Consider the following 25958-nt stretch of genomic DNA (forward strand, 5'->3'; position numbering starts at 1 on the left):
TCCCTCCCTCCCTTTCCTTCCTTTCCTGTCTTCTTCCTATTTTCCTTTTCCTCACCCTCATTTTCTTTCAAAAAATAACTTATGGAGGTGAAATTTACAAAACGCAAAATTAACCATTTCAAAGCGGACAATTCCTAGTGCATTCACAACATTGCCTAACGATCATCTCTACCTTGTTTCAAAATATTTTCTTTTCTCAGATCGTATTTATTTATTTGACACAGAGAAAGAGAGAGCACAGGCCGGCAGAGGGAGAGGGAGAAGCTGACTCCCCGCTGAGCAGGGATCCTAGAACCCTGGGATCATGACCTGAGCTGAAGGCAGAGACTTAGGACGGAGCCACCCAGGCGCCCCTGTTCCAAAATATTTTCATCTCCTTGATCAGTTTCTCCCCAGTCCTCCCTCCCCCTAGCCCCTAGCAACCATCAATCTGCTTTCTGTTTCCATGGATTTAACTATTCTAGATATTTCATATAAAAGGAATCACATAATACGTAACCTTTTGTGTCTATATTTATTTTGAAGAGCGGGCGCTTTCACAAGGTTCGTAACTGAGAAGTCAGTAGATACATAGTGAAAAGTTTTCTGCTCCAGGGTCACCTAGTTTCTTTCCCTGGAGATAAAGAGTAACTTCAGTAGTTTTTGTTTGTTTATTCTTGGTTTTGTCTTTCTATCCTCCCAGATATATTTTATGCATATGTAAGTAAATATAAGTATGTCTACACCCGTGTTCTATCTATCATATATCTGTCATCTACCTATCTGTTTGGATCTGATTTTTTTTCTCTTAACAACGTATCTTGGAGATAGTTTCATATCAATATATAAAGAGCTTCCTCCTTCTTCTCTAATGATTGTTTGTATGCTTGTGAATGGATGTATCAGAATTAATGTAACCGTTCCTCCCACCAGTGGACTTTTAGGTTGTTTCCAATCTTTTGGTATTATAAAACAATGTCCCAGTGAGACACCTTGTACATTGACCAATGTATCTGTACATAAATTAGGAGTCCGATATTCTGGGTTCAAACTTAGACACATTTAGGCAAGGTAAGAAGGGACTCCTGTTACATTATATAATAAATAACATTCATGGATTGGAAAATATGCATTAGACGCCGTGCTGCTTTTTTAAGCGGCTTTATTGCAATATAATTTATATACCATAAAATTCACTCATTTAAAGCATACAATTCAATGTTTTTTTAGTATTTTGACAGTTATGCAACCATCACCACAATTGATTTTAGAACATTTCATCACCCCAAAAGAAACCCTGTACCCATTAGCCATCACTTCCCATACTCCTCTGCCCCCAACCTATGGAAGCCACTCATCTACTTTTTGTCTCTGGATTTGCCCATTATGGACATCTCATACAGATGAAATCATACGATATGTGGTCTTTTATGTGTGGCTTCTTTTACTTAGCAAAATGGTTTCAAGGTTCATCCGTGTTTTAGCATATGTGTCATTATTCCATTCCTTTTTATTGCAGAAAACCCCTGTATTTTGATATCTTGAATCAATCTAGCATTTCCACTTAGGCAACCCAAGTCCTTGGACCAGGGCACTTACAGGCAGGTGTACCACAAAATTTGCAGGGCCTGGGAAACAGAAAAAATGGGAGTCCCTGTGTCAGATGCCTAAATACTTAAAGCTGTAAATCAAGCCAGACGGTTGTTAAATAAATTATGTTTGATCCTCCTACATTGACAAATAGGTGTAATGATAGCTTTTATATGACTAAAAATTGGCAAAATATCAAAGATGATTAAATTCGGGTCCACTGGGTGGCTCAGTGGGTTAAGCGTCTGCCTTCGGCTCAGGTCATGATCCCAGGGTCCTGGATCTAGCCCTGAGTTGGGCTCCCTGCTTGGCAAGGAAGCCTGCCTCTCCCTCTGCCTGCTACTCCCCCTGCTTGCTCAGTCTCTCTCTCTCTGACAAATAAATAAAATCTTTGAAGAAAAAAAGAATACATTTCTTTTAAAAAATGACTGAATTCAATTATTACAAAATTAGAATATATTATAGTAATATAAGTTCAATTTCAAAATAAAAGTTATTTTTTATGCTTTCAAGAGCTTTTTCTTTTTTTTTTTTTTAAAGATTTTATTTATTTGCGAAAGAGAGAGAGAGAGAGACACGGAGCAGGGGGAAGGAGCAGAGGGAGAAGCAGGCTCCCCGCTGAGCAGAGAACCCCATGCTAGGGCTAGATCAGGACGCTGAGATCATGACCTGAGCTGAAGGCAGACGCTTAACCAGCTGAGCCACCCAGGTGCCCTTCAAGAGCTATTTTTCTAAAATATTCAAAATCATCTACAAAAGTTATAGGAAAGAAATAGAGTGAAAAATTAAATTTCAAGTATTTACAGTTAAAATTTTTACTTGACTTTTTGAGAATGTAATGAAATCTTATTGACTATGATTATGAAAAAGCTATTTGTGATTCTAGTGTTCCATGTCTCTGAATTAGTATCATGTTTCATGTCTGTTATGCCTAGACCTACATCTATACACATGGGAGAGTAATATGAATTCTTTAACAATGAAGAATATTCCTTAGCCTCCATGTGAACTGCTGGATTTACTGTACTAATTTTTGGGAGTCCCTCTGGAATTGTACATTAGAGAAACAGGAGAATGGAGACTTGGCACTGCCGGGAAATGGCGTGTTGTTACCTAAGAATCTATTGCAGTCAAGGGGTCCCCCTGGAGGGATGGGCCAGGCGGATTTGTCTTTTACCGAAGCACCGCCACGGTTCGTATCCCACGTCTGCACGGGTAGTGGTACAACCCACAACCTTCACACATTCGCATGCCTTTCGTTTCAAGGGCAGAGGGCAGGAGACGCAATTGGAGAAGCAGTGCCCTGGGGTCTAAACGGTGTTACTTGTGGGAGGGGGTATCCTAGTTCTCGTGCCAGATTTCAAGTAACAGAAGAGCCACGTGTTCCTTCACGCATATTTGTGTGTTTGTGTGCACGTGTGTGTGATTTGCAGGCTCCTTGACAAGCATAGGCCAAGAGAAGAGGCCGTCCCTGCCCAGGTCTGAAACACTGCTCTTACGCATGAGCTGAGATTACAGATAAGGCCTTTCTGATCAAAACCTCTTTTACTGTGATGAGGGGTTTGCCTGGCTGGCTCAGTCAGTGGAGCGCGAGACTCTTGATCTCTGGATTGTGAGTTCGAGTCCCATGCTGGGTATAGAGATTACTTAAAAATAAGATCTTAAACAAACAACCTTTTACCGTGATGAACGCAGGGAGTGGAGGTAGAAGAGGAGGGCAGACCAATTGTCTTACTTTGCTGACAAAAACAAGCGTCTGTCTGCTGACTTGTATGGCACGGTCATTTTAAATGTTGCCCTATCTGCCCATCTGTCTGTTACAATTCACACAATCGCAAAAGCAGACGCAAAGTTTCTGATTCATTCATTCATTCATTCAATGGTATTTACTGAGCACTATTTTCTAGGTGCCTTTCTGGGTGGGCAGAGGAAAGAATGAATGGATCTGTGAGGACTCACGAGGTATGGAGGACAGACTTGGACATGAATAATGGTAACAGTGGGGTTTTAAAATGCTGTGGGAGCACAGAGGAAGGAGCAACTGCCCTATCAGTGTGGACTGGGCTGGAGGAGGCTTCAGAGATGGCAGACTAATCCTAGCTTCCATAGATGCCACAGAATGCCTGCCACCTTACAGGCTCTCCTCGCATACTGTCACCTGTACTTCCCACAGAAACTTTCAGAGGTCCTCATTGATGTCCATTTTACTGGTGAGAAAATTGAGGGCCAGAAAGTAGGTTGTTCAATGCCACATAGCTGGTAAGTGATGGTTCTATAGCTGCAATTCCTAGTTCTTCTTAACTTCACAAGGGACGAACTTTCCACTGTGTCTTGGTATTTGAGGGGTCTTGAAGGACGGGTAGGAATTTACCTGAGTGGAACAAGGGGATAAGGAGCCAACAGGGAAAACACAACAGCATCTGTTCCTGGAGATCTGAGATGCAAACTAAAATTACGCCTGAGCACGTTTTGGTATCCATGAGGATGAAAGCACATAAGGGATGTAATTACAGTCATCTGACTTGAATAGGGTACTGCGCAAAATCCCTTTGCCTGGTTGATCTGTAATTCCCAACAGGCCCAAGTTCTTGGTAACATCTGAATTCCCTCCACCCAGACACACATTCCTACTCTTTCACAAGTGTTCTTGGCGGTGGCGGGGTGGTGGGGAGGCAGCGAGGGGATTCTCCAGTGTGTGCGCCGGACAACCTCACTGTGGATTTGCTTTTCTGAGCCATCTAGTCTTGAAGGGAGCTTTCCAGACATTCCCCAGGCAGCCGTGAGATGCGAGCCTGTGTGCCGTCTGCGGGCCTGTCCTGGGGGTTACGCGGGCTACACGGATTCTCCAACAGGGAATCACTAGCGCTGGAGCCCAGCAGGCTGCTGTACCCTGCCCCACTCCCTCACCCAAGTTCAACCCTTTCCTCAAGCTTTTGCCCAAATCATACCTCTAGAAGCATTTTCAGTTGGGATCACAGTGGCTTGGTCTAGACTGAAGTTACAAGTGCTTTTAAAAAAATCGTTTCACTTGAGACCACCTGGAATAAGTTCCATCCAGGACACGCTATGTGGCAACATTAACAAAGCACAACTGCGCCTGGTACGTACGCAGCGTTTGTGGACCGATCTCAGAAGGGCGGGGAGGGGGGCGGGTCCGGCTTCGACCCGGGCGCGGGAGGGAGGCCGGGCCGCAGAGCAATGCTGGGCGGACCCTAACCCCAGCGCCCCCAGGGCGTCCCGCCCCCGCCCCCCGGCCCCGCCCCCCGGCCAGCGAAAGCAGCGGGGCGCGTGCGCGGACGGCCGCCAGGTGGGCAGGTACGTGGGCGGGGCGCGCCGTGGTTGGCAGGCGGCGGCGGCGGGCCCGGCACCCGGAAGAGCCGAAGACGCCGCGAGCGCAACAGGCGGCCGAGCGGGCCTGCGTCGTGCGGCCCGGGTCCGGGATGGACAAGCTGAAGAAGGTGCTGAGCGGCCAGGACACCGAGGACCGGGGCGGCCTGGCCGAGGTGAGCGCGCCTGCTGCGGGCCGCTGCGAACCGGGCGGGACTTCCAGGCTTTCCGGGAAAGCGGCGCCGCCCTCGTGCGTCGTCGCCGCGGCGGGCTGCGCTCCGACCCCGCGCTCCCCGCGCCGCCACAGGTGCCGCGCCGGGCCCTCGGCCCCGGGCGGCCGGCCTTGGCGTGCTCTGTTGCCCGGCGCGCCCTCAGCCCTCCCGGCCCCAGCGGCCCACTCGAGAGGGCGGCGCCGGAGCAGAACCCCGGGAACGCCCGCGAGGGCAGGCGCCGTCCCGGGCGGTCCCCCCAGCCCCGCCGGCCTCCCCGGGCTCCGTGGCCGGACCGGCCGGCCGGGCGGGCAGGGCGGGCCCCGAGAGCCTGGCGGAGGGAGCCCGCGTCGGGTCGGTGGCCTGGGCCTGGCGCCGGGCCCGCAGCTTCCCCTGCCAGCTGCGCCCCTGCGGCGGGGCTGAGTTGTCCGTGTGACCCTCCCACCCGACCTTGGGCACCTGTCGTCGTTGTGACGCGTCTCCACCGCGGAACCGTGAGCTCCTGGAGGGCAGGGCCCACTCTCGCTTCTCCGAGCCCCCAGTCTGCCCGTAGACGCTGCGAACACCCGGGACGTCGTGTGTCTGTGTGACTGGTTCACTCGAGAGGCTGGGTCGAGCTGGAATCTGGGCACTCGGGCCCTGGGTTCGAGAGCCACACGGAATGTTCATTTCCTACTTCGAGTGCTTTTTTCGCTTTTGGTTTTGTTTTCCTTTCTGGATGACAAAATAACATTTTACTTTTTGGTGTGTATTCCATGGGGCCTCAGTTTCCCCAGCTGTAAAGTGAGGGTGTTGACCAAGAGGATACAGCTTCTTTCAACTCAAAACCCACGTTTTCCTTCTTTCATCAGTGTCTCTCGTGGTTGGTTCTCCGCATGCTGCTTTCACCCACTTTTGCGTTTGCTGATTGTTTTAATGCGTTTTGTTGATACTGAAGCCTCCACCCCCTCCGTGAAATCTCAGAACTGTCATGCTTACTCTCTGAACCCTCACTTTGAAGAAGCAACACCATAGGAGTTGGAATTGAGTATTGTAGGATTTGGGGTTGGTTTGTTTATTTATTTATGACATTTCAAAACAACTCTGTGGCTTCTTTTTAATTGGTTGCCTTTATTAATTGGTCAAGGCTCAGGAGTAATTTCATGAATTTTTTGTTTCTGATTTCTGGGTTCTGTTACGAACTGTCAAGTGAAACTCCAGACCCCGCCTAAGAAAACTCGGGTAGTTGACCGTCATGCGTATCTAAAAGCATTATGCCCTGTGGACTGTCATCACGCTTTTACGAGCAGCTAGGGTTCAAGAGGGGGACACTTTATCATCCTGAAGACTCTTGGGAGAGGAATGCTGACAGCAAAATGATGCAGATATATATTTAGAAAATAATCATGAAGCAGACCCTTAAGAGTGAATGATTAATGTAGATTGAAGATGTAAATGTTTAGTTTGTTCTGACCTAAAATGGTGCATGCCTGCATTGGACACAGCGAAGGGCTTTAAAGTGTTGTAAGCTCAGCCACGTCCTAAGTCTGTTTTAAAAAGAGTAGGTGCTGCTCTCTTGTTCTGAAGTAGTGTTGTCCGTTTCCTCTTTGTGAGCGTGAGATTCCTGTTTTCATACCTCATTGTATGCCATTTCCTGAGTCCCAGACTCCTGGGAAACATCTTGTAGCTGGCTGAATTCATTTTCAGGATTGTTTTGGCTCTTTACAAATTTGGGCCTCCTTTAAATTGTTGGTATTGACTTGATCGCCTCACATTTCCCATGGCTTTGAAGCTGGCAAAGCTGGAGAATTGTGTGCTGAAATTTCTGTTTTGTGTGGTAAGTTGGACTATGTGGCCTTATGGGCTCTTCAAATTAAATTAATTAGGTTGTCAGAGGTCACCATAAGTGAGTGCTTTTCAAATTTTTATTCTTTTAGTGTAAACAATAAAAGCATGACTAGTTCTGTTTCTCCTACGTATGAAACTAGGTATAAAAACTACGAGGCATTGCCTAATCACCAATAGCCTCGTGACGAGGTTTTTAATTGATACCTCACCTTCGTAAGTATGCCTTCAACCTTTAGTTTTAGTGGGCTTCTTTCTTAAAGTATAGGTTTTATTTTTTTCATAGAGGATTCCAGGGATGAGGAAGGAATGAGTTAGGTACTGGTTTGAAAGCACAGGTATGGAGCAGTATCCCTTTCTCACCTTCTTCTGGTTACCAGTCCTGTTTCCTCAAACAATTCTTAGCTTTACTTCATCTTGGCGAGAACCTTTCTTCTCTCCACATCCCAGAGTCAAAGGGACCTTTGTTCCTAACCGCCAATGAGACAGCTTGTGTGCAGATCGCCTGTAAGTTCTATCCAGGTACTATTTTAGCTACTCTAATTTCCAGAAAGTGCCCCAGCACAGTTTCCAGCAGCCATGAATTTAGAAAGCCGTTTTCTGTCAACTGAGTTCTTTTTTATAAATTGGCAAAAAGAAGGGCTTCGCTTTCACTGAGTCCGGTTAGAAGCAGTGGAACAGTAGTTTCCTCTTGGTGTGACCAAGAGTGTAAAAGAAGTGCACTGACACAGACTGGGAAGACACAGTGATGGAAAGTTATCCACCCCCCTCCCCCCCTTTTGCCAAACAGGGTGACATTTGGGTGGAAATTCAGCTTGAGAGACTTGTAGAACCAGCGTGTCACTTTCCTTTCTGAAGGAAGAAACCAGAAAGAACTGCTTCCTCCTGTCCGTGAGTTTGATTTTTATGAGAGCTGGAACGTCACCGTTCCATTTGGTTCTCTAAATGCCAGGGCCAGCTCACACTTGACACTTAACCTTATGGGTTATCCTCTTAAAAAAAAAAAAAAAGGTTGAATCTCTTAAGGCATCCCTGTCGATGCCACACAGTGCTCAAGCCACGAGTCCAGTCCGGTTCTGCTACCTCGCTTTTCTCCCTGCGTGCTCACTTCTTTTTTCCTACCTGGCAAAGTAAGTTCTTTGTTTCTTGCCTGAGTAGGAAGAGTGGTGTCTTTTGATTTCTTCTTGGGGGGAGCTTGAACATGTTCGCAGGAGGCTGACCCGATTGTCGGGGCTGCCCGTGCAGCTTGGTAACAGAGCGTCGCGTGACTCATTTGGGAGGTGGGGTTTTCCTTAGCGTGGAACCAGGTGGTCCTTCTGTCAGGTCCTGACACCCTGTTCCCGCTGCGTGTTACCAGCCCTGATGGCGCCATTCTGTGCAGTGTCACATGGTGCCCGGTGTTTCTGCAAGTGCTGTGTGTGCGGTGGGGGACTGCAGTGTCATGAGCCCACTTTATATATGTGTGAATAGGGGTGCGTGGGTGGCTCAGTCGGTTAAGTGTCCCAGTCTTGATTTCGGCTCAGGTCATGATCACAGGGTTGTGAGATCAAGTCCCATGCTGGGCTCTGTGCTGGGTGTGGAGCCTGCTTAAGAGTCTCTTCCCCTCTAAAATAAAATAAATAAATAAATAAATGTGTGAATATATGCGGTAGGAGGAAAATCCTTTTGATAACCTGCCCTGAATACTGCCTTTCTCCTGAACGGAAATTAAGCCATTCTGTAGCAATGCTGGCCACACCTGGGAGAGCCTCTGGTCCTTCTCTCCAGGCTTCTGGTTTGACAGGAAGTTCGGAGACAGGGCTGAAAACAGGTCCCTGAGCTGGGAGCAGTCATTGCTGAAGGAGTTGCCAATCCAGTGGCCGTTGCAGCTTCTGCCACCACCTTTCTTCATCAGGGGGCGGAACTGTTACTGGCAGCTTTCCCCCCCGCTGCTGGAGGGAGACGGTGCTGGCCACACAAGGTGAGCCTGGTGTGAATACCCTGGGTTGGTTGGGCAGGAGGCAGGACCTTTGATCTCACTGGCAGCTGCCTGTCTCCAGCTGGGAACAGCTGTGGCCCCTTTCATGACGTGGACGGACTAGGAAGGTCTCTGGTGTAAGTTCTGGGCTGTCCTCTTTGACATGGGGGAGAAGCCCTTGGGAGCTATTTGCAGGCTCCCCTGTTTGAGCAGAGTTGTATTTGCAAATCTTGGCGTCCTCGGAGCTTTACTCTTGGGAGGAGTAATTAGGTAGCAGAGAGTCGGGTGATTTGTCTCACGCTTGCGTGACTTGGCTGATGCCAGCGCCCGGAAGCAGGGCCTGAATAGATGGAGCTGAGCGCCTGACCCAGATGGGAGCCTCAGTCCTTTGGGCGCTCAGAGATGCGGGCGGGAGTAGCTACTGCCGAGTTGGGCTGGTCGATGTAGGAGACCGTGCCCGGTGGAGCCGGCCCCCTGAGGGCTGGCCCCCGACTGGCCCCCGTTTCCTGGGCCCCTGCCTGGCGGAGCTCGTGCCTTTCCGGTTGTGCTTGTCCGGCCCGGGCTGTGGTAAGGGCTTGGCTACTCCGGGGTCTGCCGCCTTGCCGTGCTGCGTGTGAAATGGTTTGTGCTGCAGGCGGAGAGTTGCCACCTCTGGGGATGCTCACCTGGAGGCTCGGTAACCTCTTCTCGGCTGCCGGAGACGAGATCCGTGGGTGGATAAGGAGCCGGGTTCCGTGACTCAGGAGGGTTCCTGCAGCTACGAGTGAGTCGGATTCTTAGTTCGTGCCTTCCGCAGGACAGACTCACACACTCAGTCTAATGACGTGCTTCCCTTGTTTTTGGTGCTCAAACGTGCATATATACATGTGTGTAATCCGTTTTTTAAAAATTTCAGGTTGTTGAGGCATCTTCTTTAAGCTGGGGTACCAGAATAAAGGGCTTCATCGCGTGTTTTGCTACTGGAATTGTCTGCTCACTGCTGGTAAGCTGTCCTGCCCTCCCCCTGTCTCTTCCCCACCCTGTCCTCCTAACCTCTGTCTTTCTCCTTTTGTCCACCTCCTTTTCTCTTTTGCTCTTCATGACATGCATGGATGAGAGAGAGATGAAAGGGAGGTGCTGAGGAGGGCGGGAGGGGACTGGTCTTGGCTGTGTGACTGTGGCAGGAGGGCTTCCTCCCCGTGCAGACTCCCTGTGCTTTATCTTCCAGGGAACTCTCCTGCTCTGGGTGCCCAGGAAGGGACTATACCTCTTCGCAGTGTTTTATACCTTTGGTAACATCGCATCAATTGGGAGGTAACAGTTGTTTTTTGTTTTTTTTGTTTAATTTAACCGTAGCCAGTCACTAGATGGGAAAATGGGTATAGATTGTGCTTGAGGGAGGTGAAGGAGGATGCCTTAATAGTTTTAAGGATTTGTTGAGAAAACAGGTAGTTAAAATATATCATATCCAAAAAAATATATACATCCCATCCATATTCTATCACTTCAAAATATTTTAGTATCTCTTTTTTTTTTTTAAGATTTTATTTATTGGGGTGCCTCGGTGGCTCAGTCAGTTAAGCGTCTGACCTTGGCTCAGGTCGTGATCTCGGGGTCTTGGGATCGAGCCCTGTGGCAGGCTGCCCATTCAGCAGGGAGTCTGCTTTCTCTCTCTCCCTCTGCCCCTCCCCTTGCTTGTACACGCACTCTCTCTCTCTCAAATAAATAAGTAAATAATAAATAATTTATTTGAGAGAGAGAGGGGGCGAGTGAGGGGTGGGGGGGGGGAGACAAGCAGCCTCGGGGTGAGTGCAGAGCCTAACACAGGGCTTGATCCCACAACCCTGAGATCATGACCAAAGTCAAGAATTGGACATTTAATTGACTGAGCCACCCAGGCACCCCAGTATTTTTATATCTTAGTTTATTTTTTTTAATTTTTATTTTTTTAAAGATTTTATTTATTTATTTGAGAGAGTGAGAGACAGAGACAGAGCATGGGGGGAAGGGCAGAGGGAGAGGGAGAAACAGACTTCTCACTGAGCAGGGAGCCCAGCATGGGGGCTCGATCCCAGGACCCTGAGATCATGACCTGAGCCAAAGGCAGACACTTAACCAACTGAGCCACCCAGGGGCCCCTATCTTAGTTTATTTTTGAAATCTCCTGGGATAAAGTTACCGTTGTGATTTTATATATGAGGGGACCATGGCACGCAGTGGTTGAATGATTTTTTCAGGCTTGACAGCGGCACCCTCTCTGCACCCTGGCCTGCTGCTGCCGGAGACTGAGTGGGGATTTTAGAAGGGCTCGCCTGGCCGGAGGCTGCTGGCAAGACGTGTTCTTCTGCCAGTGTAGGACCATCTCAGACCTGGCATTTGGCTCATGAGCGCCGGGCAGCTAACGGAGTGCCTCCCAGATGTGGGCAGCCCGTTTTGCATGCTGCAGGTGCACAGATGGCCCAGGTCAAGTGCAGTTCACGCTTCAGCCACACCGTGTGCTGACAGCAGCAGTCTTGCTCCCAGCTGGGAGTGCTGGCCTGACTTCTGCCTACATGGCCCCCGGAGCCTGAACTCTGTGACCTTTCCTCTCCCTCCCCCTTCTCTTGTAGCTCAGTCAGTGGCCTCAGAGTTCTAGGTGTCCAAGTCCTGGCCCCTGTTATTACTCACCATGGCTTGGTGCTGACCCCTTCCTGTCCCTGACTGACTGATGGACTCAACGTGCTCAATGACTAAGCCTTGATCACACCCTGGGCTGGGCTCTGAGCGCTCATGAGTGTGGTTTGGTTCCTGCGTGGTGGAGCTCACTGGTGGGCCAGGCAGACAGACACGGGAACTGATAACATAACAGGGCATGGGGAAAAAGGTGCTTGGTAAGGGAGGGCCAGCTGCCTGATCTGACCCAGGGGGCCAGGAGGACTTTCTAGAGATGGCCGTACGTGAGCTGCTCTTAGCCCTGGCTCATATCCCTTCCATCTGAACTGCTACAGCATTCCTCTGCTGGCTTCTCTGTCTCCTTCGTGTCCCTCCAGGCCAGTTTCTACAGAGCTGTAGCCATTCGGTTACAGCCCTGGCTCACTCTCTTTAGCAGTGCCTCATTTCCGCCACAGGTGCGTGCGTGCAGGAGAGGTCCTTCGTGATGTGGCTTTACCCAGTTCCACTCCTCAGCCAAGCTGCCTTTGCATTTCCCCAAACGTCTTTGTGCCTCTTCTGGGGCTGATTTCTCTGCCTAGAATGCTCCGCATCTGTATCTCCCTCTTGGTGTCCTACCCCCCCTCATTTTGGTGAATTCTTGCTTATTTGTCAGGACTTGGCTCAAAAGTCACCACTCCTATGAAATGTCTCCTCATTACCTCTTCCCACCCCCACCCAGAATCAATGACCTCTTCTTTCATATGGGACTCTGACTTGTTACAGGTCTCTGAGCCACCTGACAAGGGCTCTACCTCTGCCTCACCTGTCCCTGATTGTCCCACAACCTGACTCTGTTTTTGGCTGGAAATGTTAACCCAGTGACTGAGTACACAACTCTGGCTACCTTCTAAACACTTAATTTTTGAATGCTTATGATAGTAAAATGCTGGCTCTCAGAGATGTCTCATTTTGCCTCTAAAGCCTCTCAAATACTAACTTTTGGAGGGTTTTGCTTTGGGCAGGCAGTGTAGGGTTAATGCCGAGTCTGTAAATAGAGCATAAATACAGGAGTGTGTTGGTTAGTTCGGGAGAACTATTTCACAAACCCTGATAGGATCGACTCTTCATAGCACTGCCTTCAGAAGTGATAAACGGAGCAAATGATTATTTCCAGGGTGTGTCTAGGAGCTTATGGCTTTACCTGTAATCTTTTATTCTTTTTAAAAGATTTTATTTATTTATTTGACAGAGGGAAGGAGGGAGGGGGAGCACAAGCAGGGGCAGTGGCAGGCAGAGGGGGAAGCAGACTCCCCGCTGAGCAGGGAGCCTGATGTGGGGCTCGATCCCAGGACCCTGAGATCATGACCTGAGCTGAAGGTAGACGCTTAACCCACCAAGCCACCCAGGAGCCTCTATAATCTGTTATATTTCGGTGTATATGCTGCATTTAATTTTTAAGGCCAGCCTTGGTTCTTGCTTCTTGTTCAGTGTTGGCTAAGAGTGTGGCCATGAATTCAGGTAGAAACTTAATGGTACTTTAAAGAGAGAGAGACTTATTTTTTAAATTTCTGTTTTTGCCAAACACCTCGTAGCTAATGTTAAAACCCTGGCTGTTGCAGGCTACTGCTGGGGTGATGCCACATGGGGCATTTCTCTAGTAATCTAGAGACATGACAGACCTAACCCGTGGGTTCGGCGTGAGGGTCTGCTTGGGTTACTGTCTCTCACAGCCCCCTCTCAAGTTCCATTCACACTGAAAGTGCACGAGGGATGTCTTTCGGAGCGTTGGATCCAGTACATGTGGGTTTGAATGCTGGCTGTTTAAGTTCCTAGCTGTGTGATTGTGGATAAGTAAATTAACCTTTCTGAGCTTCATTTTCTCATCTCTGAAATAAAGTGTAATAACACCTACCTTAGAGCTGCTGAGCGATGGAATGAGGTCAGGTATGTCCTGTCTGGCATTTAGCAAACACTGAACAAATCGTAGATGATACGATCAGTAGAATTATTCTCTGGAGACTATGACAGAAAGGGAAGTGCTCTCCTTTTTAATATCAGCAACCTAAACTTGTCAGGTGTCAGTTTTTCTTTTTAAAATTATCTGCGTCTTTGATTTGTTTATTTCCATGGGTAGATTTTTTTTTTTTGAGATTTTATTTATTCATTTGTCAGAGAGAGAGTGCACAAGCAGGGGGAGCGGCAGGCAGAGCGAGAGGGAGAAGCCAGGCTCCCCGTTGAGGAGGGAGCCAGATGTGGGGCTCGATCCCGGGACCCTGCGATCGTGACCTGAGCCTAAGGCAGAGGCTTAACCGACTGAGCCACCCGGGCGCCCCTCCGTGGGTAGACTGTTAAGGAGGCAACGTAGCACCTCAGAGAGAGGGGTCCTCTAAGCTGGTGGTTCTGAATGTGGTTCTAGAGTCAGACCTCCATGCACCAGAGCCGGAGGAGCTGGGGAGTCCTGGACAGGTAACAGACCCTTCGGGGCTTCGGTTTCCTCATCTGCAGAGGAACCATGACGATTCCTGTCGTCAGCCCCACAGGTTGTTGGAGGATTAAGTGAGAAGGCCCGTAGGCACAGCAGTTGGCAGGTAGCAAGAACTTCTCCGATGTCAGCTGCCATCACTGCTGTGATCCCCGTGGGTGATCGTGGGGAGGCGATGGAGAGGCGGCGGGCCGTGCCCGGGGCGGGTCTGGTCTGGTCTGAATGGCTTGTATATGTTTGCCTCTCAGCACTGTCTTCCTCATGGGGCCGATGAAGCAGCTGAAGCGAATGTTCGAGCCGACGCGTCTGATTGCAACTGTCATGGTGCTGGTAAGGCCTGCCTTTTAGCCGCACTTGGGAAACGGGACTTTTTGTTTCTGCTGTGTGCAGTTTTCTTCGTCTTCAGCCTAAAACCCTCTTTTCTTTTTCCTTTCGTCTTGACTTGCCCCCGATGCCTGGAAACACCGTGGCAGAGGGGGAGTTCTGCGTCTGGTCGTTACCCCTTGGTGTTTCAGCTGGTGTTCGGGTTCTGCCGGCTCCACACTCCCAGCGGGCTGGTCACAGTAGCCAAACTGATGTGCGTGAGGTCCCGCTGGTGACCGGAGAAGCCACACACAGGCGGAGCTTGGAGGGAAGGACTCAGAAGCATGGGCTCGCTCTCTGGAGTGGGCAGCTGGTCTCCTGGAGCGAGCGCGCTCTTCCCGGAGCATTATCTGACTGCCATTGTGTTTGTTTTCATCCGAATTTCTGATGCGGGTCTGCTGTCCTCATGGCCCCTCACCTCTGTTCCCTGCTTGGACAGCAGTACGTTCAGCTAATCACATCATCCTGTCCCATTGATTCAAATGCCCCTTCCTCCTCTGAGCTGCTGTCTTCTGTGTGACCGTTAGAATCGTTCCAGACCACATTCGCTGGCCTTCTGTTAAAATTACCTTTATTTGCAACATTTGGGACTTGATCAGTGCGCTTCTATTTTTAGTTTCATTTCTGTCCATGTCATTTGTTCAAATAGGTGAGTTCTCTAAGGCCCGGTCTGTGTTTGCTGTTGATTGCATGTCCTTTCAGAGCACTGGCCCAATGCTGGCCACGGAGAACATACTTGGGCCGTGTTTATTGAGTAGTTACGTTACAGAAGGACAGAGAGGACGGGCATGACCGGCAGCTCGAGTGCCATTGTTCTTGGCCAGCCCTGGGTGTAGATGGTCTGGACATCTCTCTTGTAGAAAGAACTTTCTAAGAAAGGGCTCCGGGGAAGTGTTAGGTGACATGTAAACAAATAGCCGATCGCCCGATGTCTCACGTTACCCTTCGTCCCTGCTTGCGTTTTCTGCTCCAGACACAGGTGTTTTTGGCAGGGGTTCAAATACAGAGCCGTGCGTTCGACCTACTTTAGTGTGTTTGAATGAAAAGATGGAGGGGCGAGGGGTGGACCAGAGATGTGATTTTGTTTTCTGGGCAGAGAATTTGGGAAAATTTGAAAGTCGAAGAGGATCCATTTCTTTTTCATCTACATCCGTTCTTATTGGCCGGTTTCATTTCATCGGGATTTTAACTCTTCTACCGAACACGGTGCTCGCGTGGGTCCAGTGCTTCCGAGAGGAAGGGTACCTTTGGTTGCTGTGACCATCACAGCATCTGGTTACTGCATTGAGAAAAGTATTGCAAGTTCGCCAGGCATGGCGAAGCCTTTTTCTCCATGTTGTCACTGTATCAATTAATGTTTTTCCTCTCTCTCTAGTTGTGTTTTGCACTTACCCTGTGTTCTGCCTTCTGGGTAAGCATGTGTTTTAATTTTCTTGAACCTTTTTGGCTTGTGCCTCTTGTCACAGACAGCGCTGTGACCACCCCTTTTTCTTGCAGTGGCATAACAAGGGGCTCGCACTCATCTTCTGCATCTTGCAGTCCTTGGCCCTGACGTGGTAAGTGATGTTTTAAATAGTCTTCTCCCACGTCGCCGTGTGACTAATGCAGCTGAAGGAGATCAGATCCCACGTGGTGTGGGTAGGAGGATAGAAAAACATAGAAACTTCTCAGTTTAAGAATTCTCCACGATGTGAGTGAAGTCAGACTCCAGAGCGGAAGTCTGTGGCCTCAGCCCCAAGCCGATAGACGGCATCGTGGTCTTGGGTGGTCAGGGGAGGCTGTTTGCCTGCGGCAGTGTTTCCTTTTTGCGGGGCTCATGGTTGATTTTGAGATGTTATAAATGGTATTCAGTCACTTCTGTCCAGTAGGAGCAGGACAGTGACGTGTTACGGGGCCTGGTAGAAAGAGGCTTGTGAGTCAGATCAATGTTGAAGGCAGGCGAGGGGTAAGAAGCGATGAGCTGCATTTGTGAGGGGATGGATGATTTAGCCCAAGCCCAGAGAGGGGATTGTCAGCGAGAGATGAGGGACAGTGAGTGACGAAACGACACCATGTGGCCGTGGGCAGCAGATGGGCAGGTGCGCTGCAGGCCGTTGGCAAGACCACGGAATTGTAGCTCAAGAGCCACGCCGAGTGAGAGGGCGCTGGAGACCTCGTTACTGGGGGGGGATGGGGCTGTCGGTTCCCGGCCTTTCCAGACCGGCCCAGCGTCAGAGAGAGAGCGGTGCTGGCAGGCATGCAGTCGACGGCTTCTGAGATGTTGCTGCCGTCCTTCCAGACTTGGTGAAGGGATGAGACAGATGTGCTCATCTGCTTCGGAAAAAAAATGTTGTCTCTAGTGCAGAGGAGAGAGGACCGCAAGTTTTAAAGCCCCCGAGGATCAGCTGTACTCCTGTGTGGTAGAAATGGGGCTTGAGGCTGCAGGCTGAGCGCCCATCGCTCCCTCTCGTCGTTTTGGACTTTTGAATAAACACACTTCCCAAATGCTTTTTGGCATTTACGGTGTTCACAAGGGAGTTTCTGCGCATGGGGAATGTAAGAGGAATGATGGCCTGATCTTAATGACGCACATGTTCTGGGAATAGGTACCACAAGGCCTGGTTTGATGGCTTATATTTATATTTCGTTCTTTTTCCCCACGGGATGGAATTGGTACCCACATGTACATGCCTTTTTTTTTTTTTTTTCCTATAGACTGAATTTGAAGGCAGTTTTCAGAGGTTCAGCATTCATGGGGGCTCGAGCAAATGGCAGTCTCCCCTCCAGCACCGACTTGTGTTTTTCTCAGGGCTGGTCCTTTAGGGTTGTGGCCTCCTCCCTGCATGGGCCTCCATTGGGTGAGGGGCCTGAGCCAACTGGGACCCCCAAGATATCTTGGGCTTGGGTCCTCGAAGAATCCTAGCTTGCTTATATTTTTAGCCATAGTGTAGTTGGTAGTGGGTTTTTTTTCTTTCTGTTCTGTTTTCTTTTCTTTTAAAATTAATAGGAGCAGAGCAGAAAATTATCCCAGCCGGATAGAAGTTACATTCTGTTGAGGATTTGTAAAATATTAGGGGATAGCCGATCTGGGTTTTACCTGGTGTCGTTTCAGAATGGGGCTCTGTGCCATCCCAGTGTGTGGGATCTGCTGACCCTGTGAGGCTGAGGTGACAGGGTTACCACCACATGGGCCTTTTGCCCTTCTTCTGGCCATTGATGACACTCCCCCCACCCCGTACGTGTGATACGGTGTGTGTGTGTTCACGGGTGTGTGCAAGTGTGCATGTGTGTGCGTGTACCCTCCACGCTGAGGAAGGAGAGGGTCTGGGCCCATCAGGGTAGGTGCCTCACAGCTCAGGGCCCATTCCTTCCAGCGATTGCCTCCATTGATTTCATCTCTTTGTTTTCATTGCAGGTATAGCCTTTCCTTCATACCCTATGCAAGGTAAGACTAACTTGTGTTTAGGACCATGACTTCTGTCACTTGGGGATGATGGTGTGTTTGCAAAGGGCCTTTCGTTTCGAGTGCTTTCAGAGAGCACATGTTATTTTATCTTTATTAAAATTCTTTCAGACAAATAGGTAAATGTCCTATACCTATTTTATGGATTGGTAAGCTGAGGGTCCTGTCCACCCCCTCCCCTGTGGTACAGGGATGATGGGCTTTGGCCCAGGACCGCCAGTTCTGGTGGTGGAACATTCTCCTGTGATATGTAGTGCATATGTGCTGGTCATGACTCTGTGAACTTGTGGCTTTGCAGAGATCTTCTTAAAGGTGGATATCACTTTCGTATCTCTGAGGAGGAGGTGGAGGGATCCGAGCTCATGCTTGTTTTCTTTGTCCCATTGATGAGAATGTTCCAGAAGAGTTTATGAAGGGAAAGTCAGCAGGGCCAGGACTCAGAGGACCAGGGTTTCCTAATTAGCAGTGTGACCTTGGGCAGCTCGCTAGACGCCTCTGTCCTGAGAGGACTTAGGGATAAGGAGAGTGGGCTGGGCCAGGTCATCCCCAGAGCCCCCTTCCGGCCTCCACACCTCCTTTAGTTGGCACTTTCAGTGATGGGCCTCTGAAAACTGGCCGTGTTTTAAAACTGGCAGTGGTTTAATTACATCTGTGTCATACCTGTTAGCTAAAAAGCTTTTCTTTAGCTGTATTGAGAAAATGAAAAATTGCACGGGAGCTGGGGAGGAGGAGCAGGCTTGTGCCTTAGTCTCTGCTGCCGACAGTGATGTGAAGACGCTGGGGAGTGTCAGATGAGAAGGTCACAAGCCCATCAACAGAAAGGCGGCTGTGTGGCTTGGGAATAGGTTCTAGGGGGATAACAGCTGGGAAATACTCTGCTGACCCAGCCAGTTTGGGGGGATGGTGGCTAGTCTGAGCAGAGCATGGGTAGAGCTGTCTTGGGAAACTAGGTTTTTATGTGAGATAAGCCAGAACGTATCATCCCTGAGCATCCAGTGATCTATTTATCAGTTTGCCAGCAATTTGAATGTATCATCATGCCAGGACCAGTGCCATAATTTTCAGGGCCCAGTGCAAAATGTAAATGGGGGCTCCTTGTTAAAAAAGGATAGAGAATTTCGAGATGGTAATCACAGAGCATTAAACGAGATGTGGAACCTTTGACGTATGGGGCCCAGTGAAACTGCACATGTCTCCGACCCATGAAGCCAGGCTTGCTTGGTGCCCTTCTTCAGGGCTGCAGACTTGACCTGGATTGACATTTATAGGGCTTATGCCTTTCCCACAGTGTTCCACAGGAATAGTGGTTACACGGTAGAACAGGGTTCCATGGTCAAATAAGTTAGGGAAGGGGTTAAGCAAAATTAGATGGGTTCCTTGTTACACAACTTTCAAGGTCCTTTGATATGAGTGTTGTTAGCTGCCCCTAGGGATCTTATTTGGCCGTAAAGCTCCTTCTTGTGCAGAGCATCTCCTGGGACTACAGGGTAGAGCGTATCTTAAGAAATGCTGCTCTAGGGGCGCCTGGGTGGCTCAGTCGGTTAGGTGTCTGCCTTCGGCTCAGGTCATGATCCCAGGGTCCTGGGATCGAGCCCCACATAGGGCTCCCTGCTCAGCAGGGAGTCTCCTCCTTCTCCCTCTGCCTGCCACTCTGCCTACTTGTGCTCGCTCTCTCTGTCAAATAAATAAATAAATGAATGAATGAATAAATTAAAAAAAAATCTTAAAAAAAAAATGCTGCTCTAGAATTATCTTACTGTTAAAGCACCGTGCCTGCTCATGCAAACGCATTCCCTTATCTCTCCCTCCCTCCGTGACCCCCCCCAATCCTTGGCGCAAGTGCAGCTGAGAGCAGAGAGACAGAGTAGGGGTGGGAAGCCCTCGTAGCAGCCGCACGTGGTGCCTCAGATGGCCGTGCTTGCTTGGATGGGATGGTGATTGAGCACCCACTCTTTCCTTGCATGCTGTACAGTGAATTCTAGGGGGTTAGCGCCTGGGACAGGCCTAACACAGCGGGTTAAGAAGTACTCAGTCACTTGAGAGAGTCCCCTGTGCTTGGGAGCTCCTGCAAGCTGTCCCTTAGCAAGTTCCTGCTGTTCACTTAGGGTGAAGAAAGGCCCGAGTGACGACTGGATCTCATGTTTCCGGTGCATCTGGTGATTCTGGTTGACATTCAAGTGCCTAGTCCTCTGTTCTTGGTTTCTGATAACCTCTGCTCTCTTCTGGTCTCTTCCTTTTGGTACCAGTTATTTGATACTTACTTTATTCACTGTATTAATTTCTGCAATTGGTCTTTAGGGTAAGTGGGACATCCCCTTTTGCAGATGGGGAATTTGGAACTCAGTAAGACAAATCACTTGCCCACAAGAGTACTAATGTTGAAACTGATGTTTGATGCCAGGTGGGTCAACCCCACAGTCTGGGTGCTCTCTGCTCCATAGGATGCTACTCTGTGCCCAGGAAATCTACAGGGGCCTTTGGGGTGATGATCTCCCATTGATGTTTGTGTGTTTTCCTCCTAGGGATGCTGTGAAGAAGTGTTTTGCTGTCTGTCTTGCATAGCACATGGTCAGTTGTGCAAGGCTTTGGAAGGCGCCGTGGACGGAAGCTGGTGGACAGTTTTGTAAATACCTTCTAAACCTCTGTCTTACAGACGCGTGCCTTTTCTCTTGCAGCAATGTGTTCCTTGTGATCTGAACGTTTGAGGGCTGCTTTTGGAGGCAGTGTTGTGTTTCCAAACCCAAATGTCTGTAGCACAGTACGAGAGGTGGGTTCTGTATCTTACGGGGTAGGCTATTCCTCATGCACCTGTTTCCTCTTTAGATGGTGTTCCACTGAAATCTCCTAAATAAAGACCTTGTTAAGCAGCCGCAGGTCAGCCTCGGGAGCCAGTGCTGCCCAGGTGACGACAGGCGGCCCCATCAGAGCTGGCACGGGTATGGCCATAAGGGTCAGAGTTTAGGGGTCAACGGGGACTTTGTGGACTTGCCGTCAGCATGGAGACCACCACCCCTTGCCTCAGCCAGCGTGGACATGCTTCTGCTCTGGGGTCTGCCCCCCTGACACCTGCACACAAGCCCGTGGAGAGCCTGGTCGTGGAGTGACGTGGAAAAGGAGCACTGTTTGGTGATACGTGTTGTTTTTAAATCTGAACGTTGGCTTTGTTCCTCTGATCGCACACCTGACGATGGAATGGATCTTCTGACATTCAATGCACACTCTTCTTGTCTTGGGGTTTTCTTTCTTTCTCCCCCTCCACGTAGCTTTCCTCATGACTTCCTGGAACTAGACTGGGGACAGGGCGTTGACAGAACAGACACGGTTTGCTTTTGTGCAGAGCTGACAGGAGGTGAAAAGTCTTGCTTTCTGCTCTATTTTTTTTTCTTCGTTATTTAAATGTTGCTTTTAAACTGATTCTATTTTCCGTTCTCCCCTGGAACGGGGCCAGGGGAGAGTGGGTGGGAAGACAGAGCCCCGCTGTGGGGCCTGCAGGAAGGAGGCCCGCCTGCCCGGTGACCTTTAAACAGTGTTTGCCCTTGAGCCCAAGCTGCAGACACTGGGGCTGGACGCAGTGGATGGTAGGGAACTTCCATCGCACCCCTGTCTCACCACACACGGTGCTGGGTGCCCAGGACCCTGTCTGGTCCTTATGAGAGCCTTGTGACGAAGCGGTGATGGTTGTCTCCCTGGGCAAAGGACATCAGGCCCAGAGAGGTTAGCAGATTCCCCCAAGGCCACGGTTGGTGCAGAACTAGGTCCAGAGCTGGGGCGCCCCAGCTTCAGTCCCCTCTGTGCCCCCGTGTTTCCCAGGGTGGCTCTGGGGGCGCCGCTTCTAACTGTTCTGCTTGTTCACATCAGCCGAGCCTGTGCCTTTTCTGGCCCCAGTCTCTCTATGTCACTGCACTGTCTCCTGCCCAGTTTCCCTTTTGGGATGCTTCCTCCTGGTTCTGTAGGATCTCCATCGTTCGTTTGTGTGCCCTTGTAGCTCGTCCTTGCTGCCTGACCAGCATAAATGCCCTATCTTGATTGCCAGAGGTCTTGGCATTGCGGGGCCTCTCAAGCAAGCCCACAAGTGAAATCTCTCTGGGGTTGCCTTTCTGTTCTTTCCCCAGGTTTAGCTGGTCCACTTGGGTTCTTGCGTGGAACCTCCAGACCAAAGGCTGTGGTCCACGTGTCGTCTCCTTGCTTGTGGCCAGTTGCTACATGCTTTCTCCTGTTGCAGCTGAGACCTTGCACCGGCTAGCCTTTTCCTCTGAGCGGGGCAGCAGTGAGCAGGTCCGATAGGGCCACAGTGAGGAGGCAGTCTCACCGGGTCCTCTCTAGGTTACGGAGGGCACCCAGGCTTATCCTGAGGTTCCTAAACTGCCGCCCATCAGCCAGGAAGGAAATTATGTGCTACCCTCTGGGTTGTGCGGAGTTCTTTCACATTTGAGGTGCCCCTAGGAGATAGCTCAGAAATTAGAAGCGCTCTAGGAAGGGGCCCAAAGGAGGTCAGGAGTGTCCATCGTTTCCTCTCGTAAGAGCTGACGTGAGGCTAGCCTGTCTCTATGAGCTCCAGCCAGCCTGGAGTAACTAGAAGGCTGATCCCTCTGGCCCTTTGCTATGTGTGGACTTGACTTCGTGGGACATGAGGTCGGGGTGCCTTTTGAGATGTCAGCAGGGCTGTGTGGCATAGTACCGGATGTGGGCTTCGACGGCGCACGGTTCTGGGTGTGAGCTGTGGCTCGGTCACACACTGGTGTCCGGTTGAACAAGCTACTTAAGCTCTGGCTGCTCCGTCTAAAAACAACAGAGATAGCAGTTCCTGCTGGATCATTGTCCATGGGTGAGCTGTGTGTCAGGTGCGTAGCCTGGTGATACTCAGTAAAAGGAAGGCATTATTCCTAGGTCCCAGCAGTAACCGATGACCTTTGAAGGTGGCAGGTGAATGTCTCTGACCATTAACTTCTCTAAAAAGTATGCATTTGCCATTATGTGTCCAGCACAGCGGAGTGGCCAGGCATGGTCTCCACGGTGACTTTGCAGCTGGTCATCCTGTTTCCCTTACTCAAGAGAAGGCGCAGCCTCAGAGAGGGTAGGGGTCCCTCCAAATCTCACCAGTAGAGGGCGGTGGTTCTCACGTTAAAGCGCCTGCTTTGCCCTAACGCGGGGCCTCTGGCCAGTTTGCACAGACAGCTCCAGGCAGGATACTGAGAACAGCTTTTGGATGATCCTGCCGTTCAGAACCTTCCGGACTTGTGCATTTCCCCTCTGCCACCTCGCCCTTTGGTGTTCCGTACTTGTTTTTGCCTGCCACACGTTGGGAGGAAGAAATCCATGTTAAATCCGCTGGAAGCTGTTACCAGGCAACAGCCCCGGTTGCAAGGACCCTTGTGGGCAAGAGAGTGGGGAATTAGGGTTCAGACCCTGCCGCAGGCAGGCTGGCAGTGGTCTTGGTTTCCTGCAGCCCCCTCCTGCTGCCTGTTCACTGCTGGGGAAAGGAGAGGTCGTTGCATTTTTGCATTTTTGGAATGAAGGGAATCATTCAGGCGACTCTTGCACTGCACTGTGCTCCCCGGAGGTGAGGGGGTGCCCCCAACTGCATGTGAGCAGTGCCCCAAGCACTCTTCCCTCTGTGGGTGCCGTGTTGGGCACTGCGCTACTCCCCAGGCCCAGACAGCCGTCTCCCGGCCCTCAGGGCCTGCTGTGTGACTCCCTGCCACCCATCTCACTACCTAGGAGGTTCCCCTTCTGCCGACTGTGCTCACGGGCAACTCTGGCTTCCAGATCCTGTGTGCGGCCCTGCCCCTGGCCGCTGCTGCCCAGGCCCAGCTGGAGGTTCGCTGGGAAGGTGGGACACCATCCCCCGTGGAGCATTTCCACTGGGTTGATGATCTCAGCGCTCCATGATTCTTGTATGGGGACTTTGATGTCCCCCGACTGCCACCTCCTTCCCACCCTAATTAGGATGTGCTCAGGGAGCAGGAAATAAAATCATGAAGTGCATCTAAGTAAATTTCTTTTGGATACTTGCATTGGGAAAGATGATAAAGAAGTGGGGCATACTTAGGAAAAACGGCTGTGGGAGATACTGGTTTGGCTGCTTCCGCTTTTGACAGCTCCGGGAGACGGACCAGTGTGGCAGTGTGACACTGGGGGAGTGAGTTAGGAAACTGAACTCAGCCTGTGGCTGTGCATTCCCTTTTCTGTGGGGCAGCCCACACCAGGCCTGCCTTACCTTCTCTTCCCTCAGACATCTGACTGGAGTCAGCTGCAGGATTACAGCCTAGTTAAAAATGCACAACCCATCCTTGGCCTTCATTTTCAGCAAATAAATGAAAAAAAAATCCATGTTTGCTCAATTTTTGGTGTAGTTTTTTTATTTTAAAATTTAAGATTTTGGGGGGATGTTTTAAGGGGTGCTGTAGTTTTTTGCAGATAGCAGTTTTTAAAAAGCTAATAGACCTGCAACTGAAGTTAAATACAGATTTATATCTGAAATTCTTGATAAGATATTAACAAAAGAATTTAGATTTAGAATTTTTGATTTTTTGGAAATTCTTATTTAAACAGTTGGGAGGTTAAATCATGTGACTTTAAAGTACCTTCTAATTCATAGTTTATGAATTTTATGAAATTCTGAGGTCTTCAGCATTTTCAGTCAAGTAAAGAGAAAAAGCGTTGTGCAGTTTATTTGATCCCAGTTCCCTCAAGATAAGCTGTTTCGTTCCATTTTGGGCTATTTCCAGTTCTACCCCAAAGGCGTAGGTGACACTCCCAAGTCCCTGGTACACCTAAGCTTTGTTGTGGGTTGCTCGGGTTTCTGTTGCAAGGAAAGGCCTCAGGAACCTCGGGTGGAGATCTCACACTGGAGCTTGTGAGCAGAGCCCAGCGAGGCAAACGGCAGCAGCCCAGCCTTTGCTAACTACATTGACCACATAAAATTCCATTCTTCCTAACAGGAGCCCATAGGCTGATAATGGGCTTAGAAACGCACAGAACTTGTTCTCTGGGTGGGGTGAGCCGAAAGCAGAGGTGGTTGAATTTGTAGGCAGGTGCTGTATCGTCTTGTGGACCACACGTGGCTATTTGAAATGAAAAGTCAGGCCACAGCATTGTAATAAAGAGCTCATGCTGAGGTTCCTGTTTACAACAAGCTAATGTTACTACGTGTAATAAATAGTACAGAAACCCCAATATATCACAGACATTCCCTGATACAAGTGGGCTGCCTGGGCCTCACGTCCTTGTGAGGTATCGTAACGACCAAATGAAGACTGGTACCTGGACAGAGTGCTGTTCTCTGTCTGTCGAACTTCCATACTGCCGGTAATGAGCCTTATTCTAAGCACAAGCGAATCTTGTATTTCTAAAATATCCTAAAGAAGAAGCATAGTTTACATTCAGTTTTGTGGTCTTTCTGCCATGAGAAGTGTTTATTTTGCCTTTTTCATTATGTTTGCTTGACATAGCCACTTTGAACAAGGAAAGGAAAAATGTAAAATCCCCTCCACTCTGTTCTGCTGCTGCTTTTGTAAATTCCGATTGTGAAGTTGGGGATACAGATGTTCAAAAGCCCATGGAGAATTTACATGCCTTCAGAACATTGTGCCTGTTCTAATATGATGAGCTTTTAAAACACTTTGTTAAAACATGAATCAATTTTTGTAATTGTATAGAGATATTCAGCTAATTTTGAATGCTGGTGATTGCATAACTGAGTTTTTTATATCCAAAAATATATTCTTGTGTGCTCCTTTTCCTACCTTGAGATTCTATTTCATACAACAAATGTTTTCTTTTTACTGATGCATTTCAAAGAGAAAGAATTTTGCTGGCAATTAAGCTGTTTTTCCCCCCAAGACATCATAAAACTGTTCTTAATTTTTCCTGTTTTGCTTTTTGTTTCCTTTTCCAATAAATGATAGAATTATGATGTTAATAAATCTGGTATTGTCTCTTATTCATGTTTGTCTTCCCAGGAGTCACTAAATGAAGATTGTAAACAAGAAAAGACCATGTCCTTATTTTGCATTCGTAGTATGAGCATGCATTGTAAGCACTTAAAGTTGTTTTTGAGCTAAATTGATATGTAGTCCTCTCTTTCCAGTGATGTGGGGATAACAGGGCCTAAGTTTTGAAGATTTTTGAAGGTAAGAAATGTCAAATGCTTTTATCTTGGAGTATTCCTGCAGA

General features: G+C 49.2%; 1 protein-coding gene across 3 annotated transcripts; it reads left to right on the plus strand.

Annotated features, from left to right (window-relative positions):
- Nucleotides 1–4896: 4896 nt before the first annotated feature.
- SFT2D2 (SFT2 domain containing 2) lies at nucleotides 4897–25708 on the plus strand. Of its 3 annotated transcripts, XM_026509432.4 has the most exons (9): nucleotides 4912–5072; nucleotides 9782–9868; nucleotides 10094–10179; nucleotides 14227–14308; nucleotides 15717–15752; nucleotides 15839–15897; nucleotides 17736–17765; nucleotides 19889–19939; nucleotides 20306–25708. In XM_026509432.4, exons 1-9 carry the CDS (start codon nucleotides 5010–5012, stop codon nucleotides 20343–20345), a joined length of 534 nt encoding a protein of 177 aa, XP_026365217.1. In that variant the 5' UTR covers nucleotides 4912–5009; the 3' UTR covers nucleotides 20346–25708. The 3 variants fall into 3 exon arrangements, 2 of the variants coding, with proteins under 2 accessions (XP_026365219.1, XP_026365217.1); XM_026509434.4 differs by lacking the exon at nucleotides 19889–19939 and having other exon boundaries at nucleotides 4897–5072; XR_006410667.3 differs by lacking the exons at nucleotides 17736–17765; nucleotides 19889–19939; nucleotides 20306–25708 and adding an exon at nucleotides 14452–14782 and having other exon boundaries at nucleotides 4910–5072; nucleotides 15839–15891.
- The last annotated feature ends 250 nt before the right edge of the window (nucleotides 25709–25958 follow it).

This window comes from Ursus arctos, unplaced genomic scaffold (genome assembly GCF_023065955.2).
Source record: "Ursus arctos isolate Adak ecotype North America unplaced genomic scaffold, UrsArc2.0 scaffold_2, whole genome shotgun sequence".
Classification (NCBI taxonomy): domain Eukaryota; kingdom Metazoa; phylum Chordata; class Mammalia; order Carnivora; family Ursidae; genus Ursus; species Ursus arctos.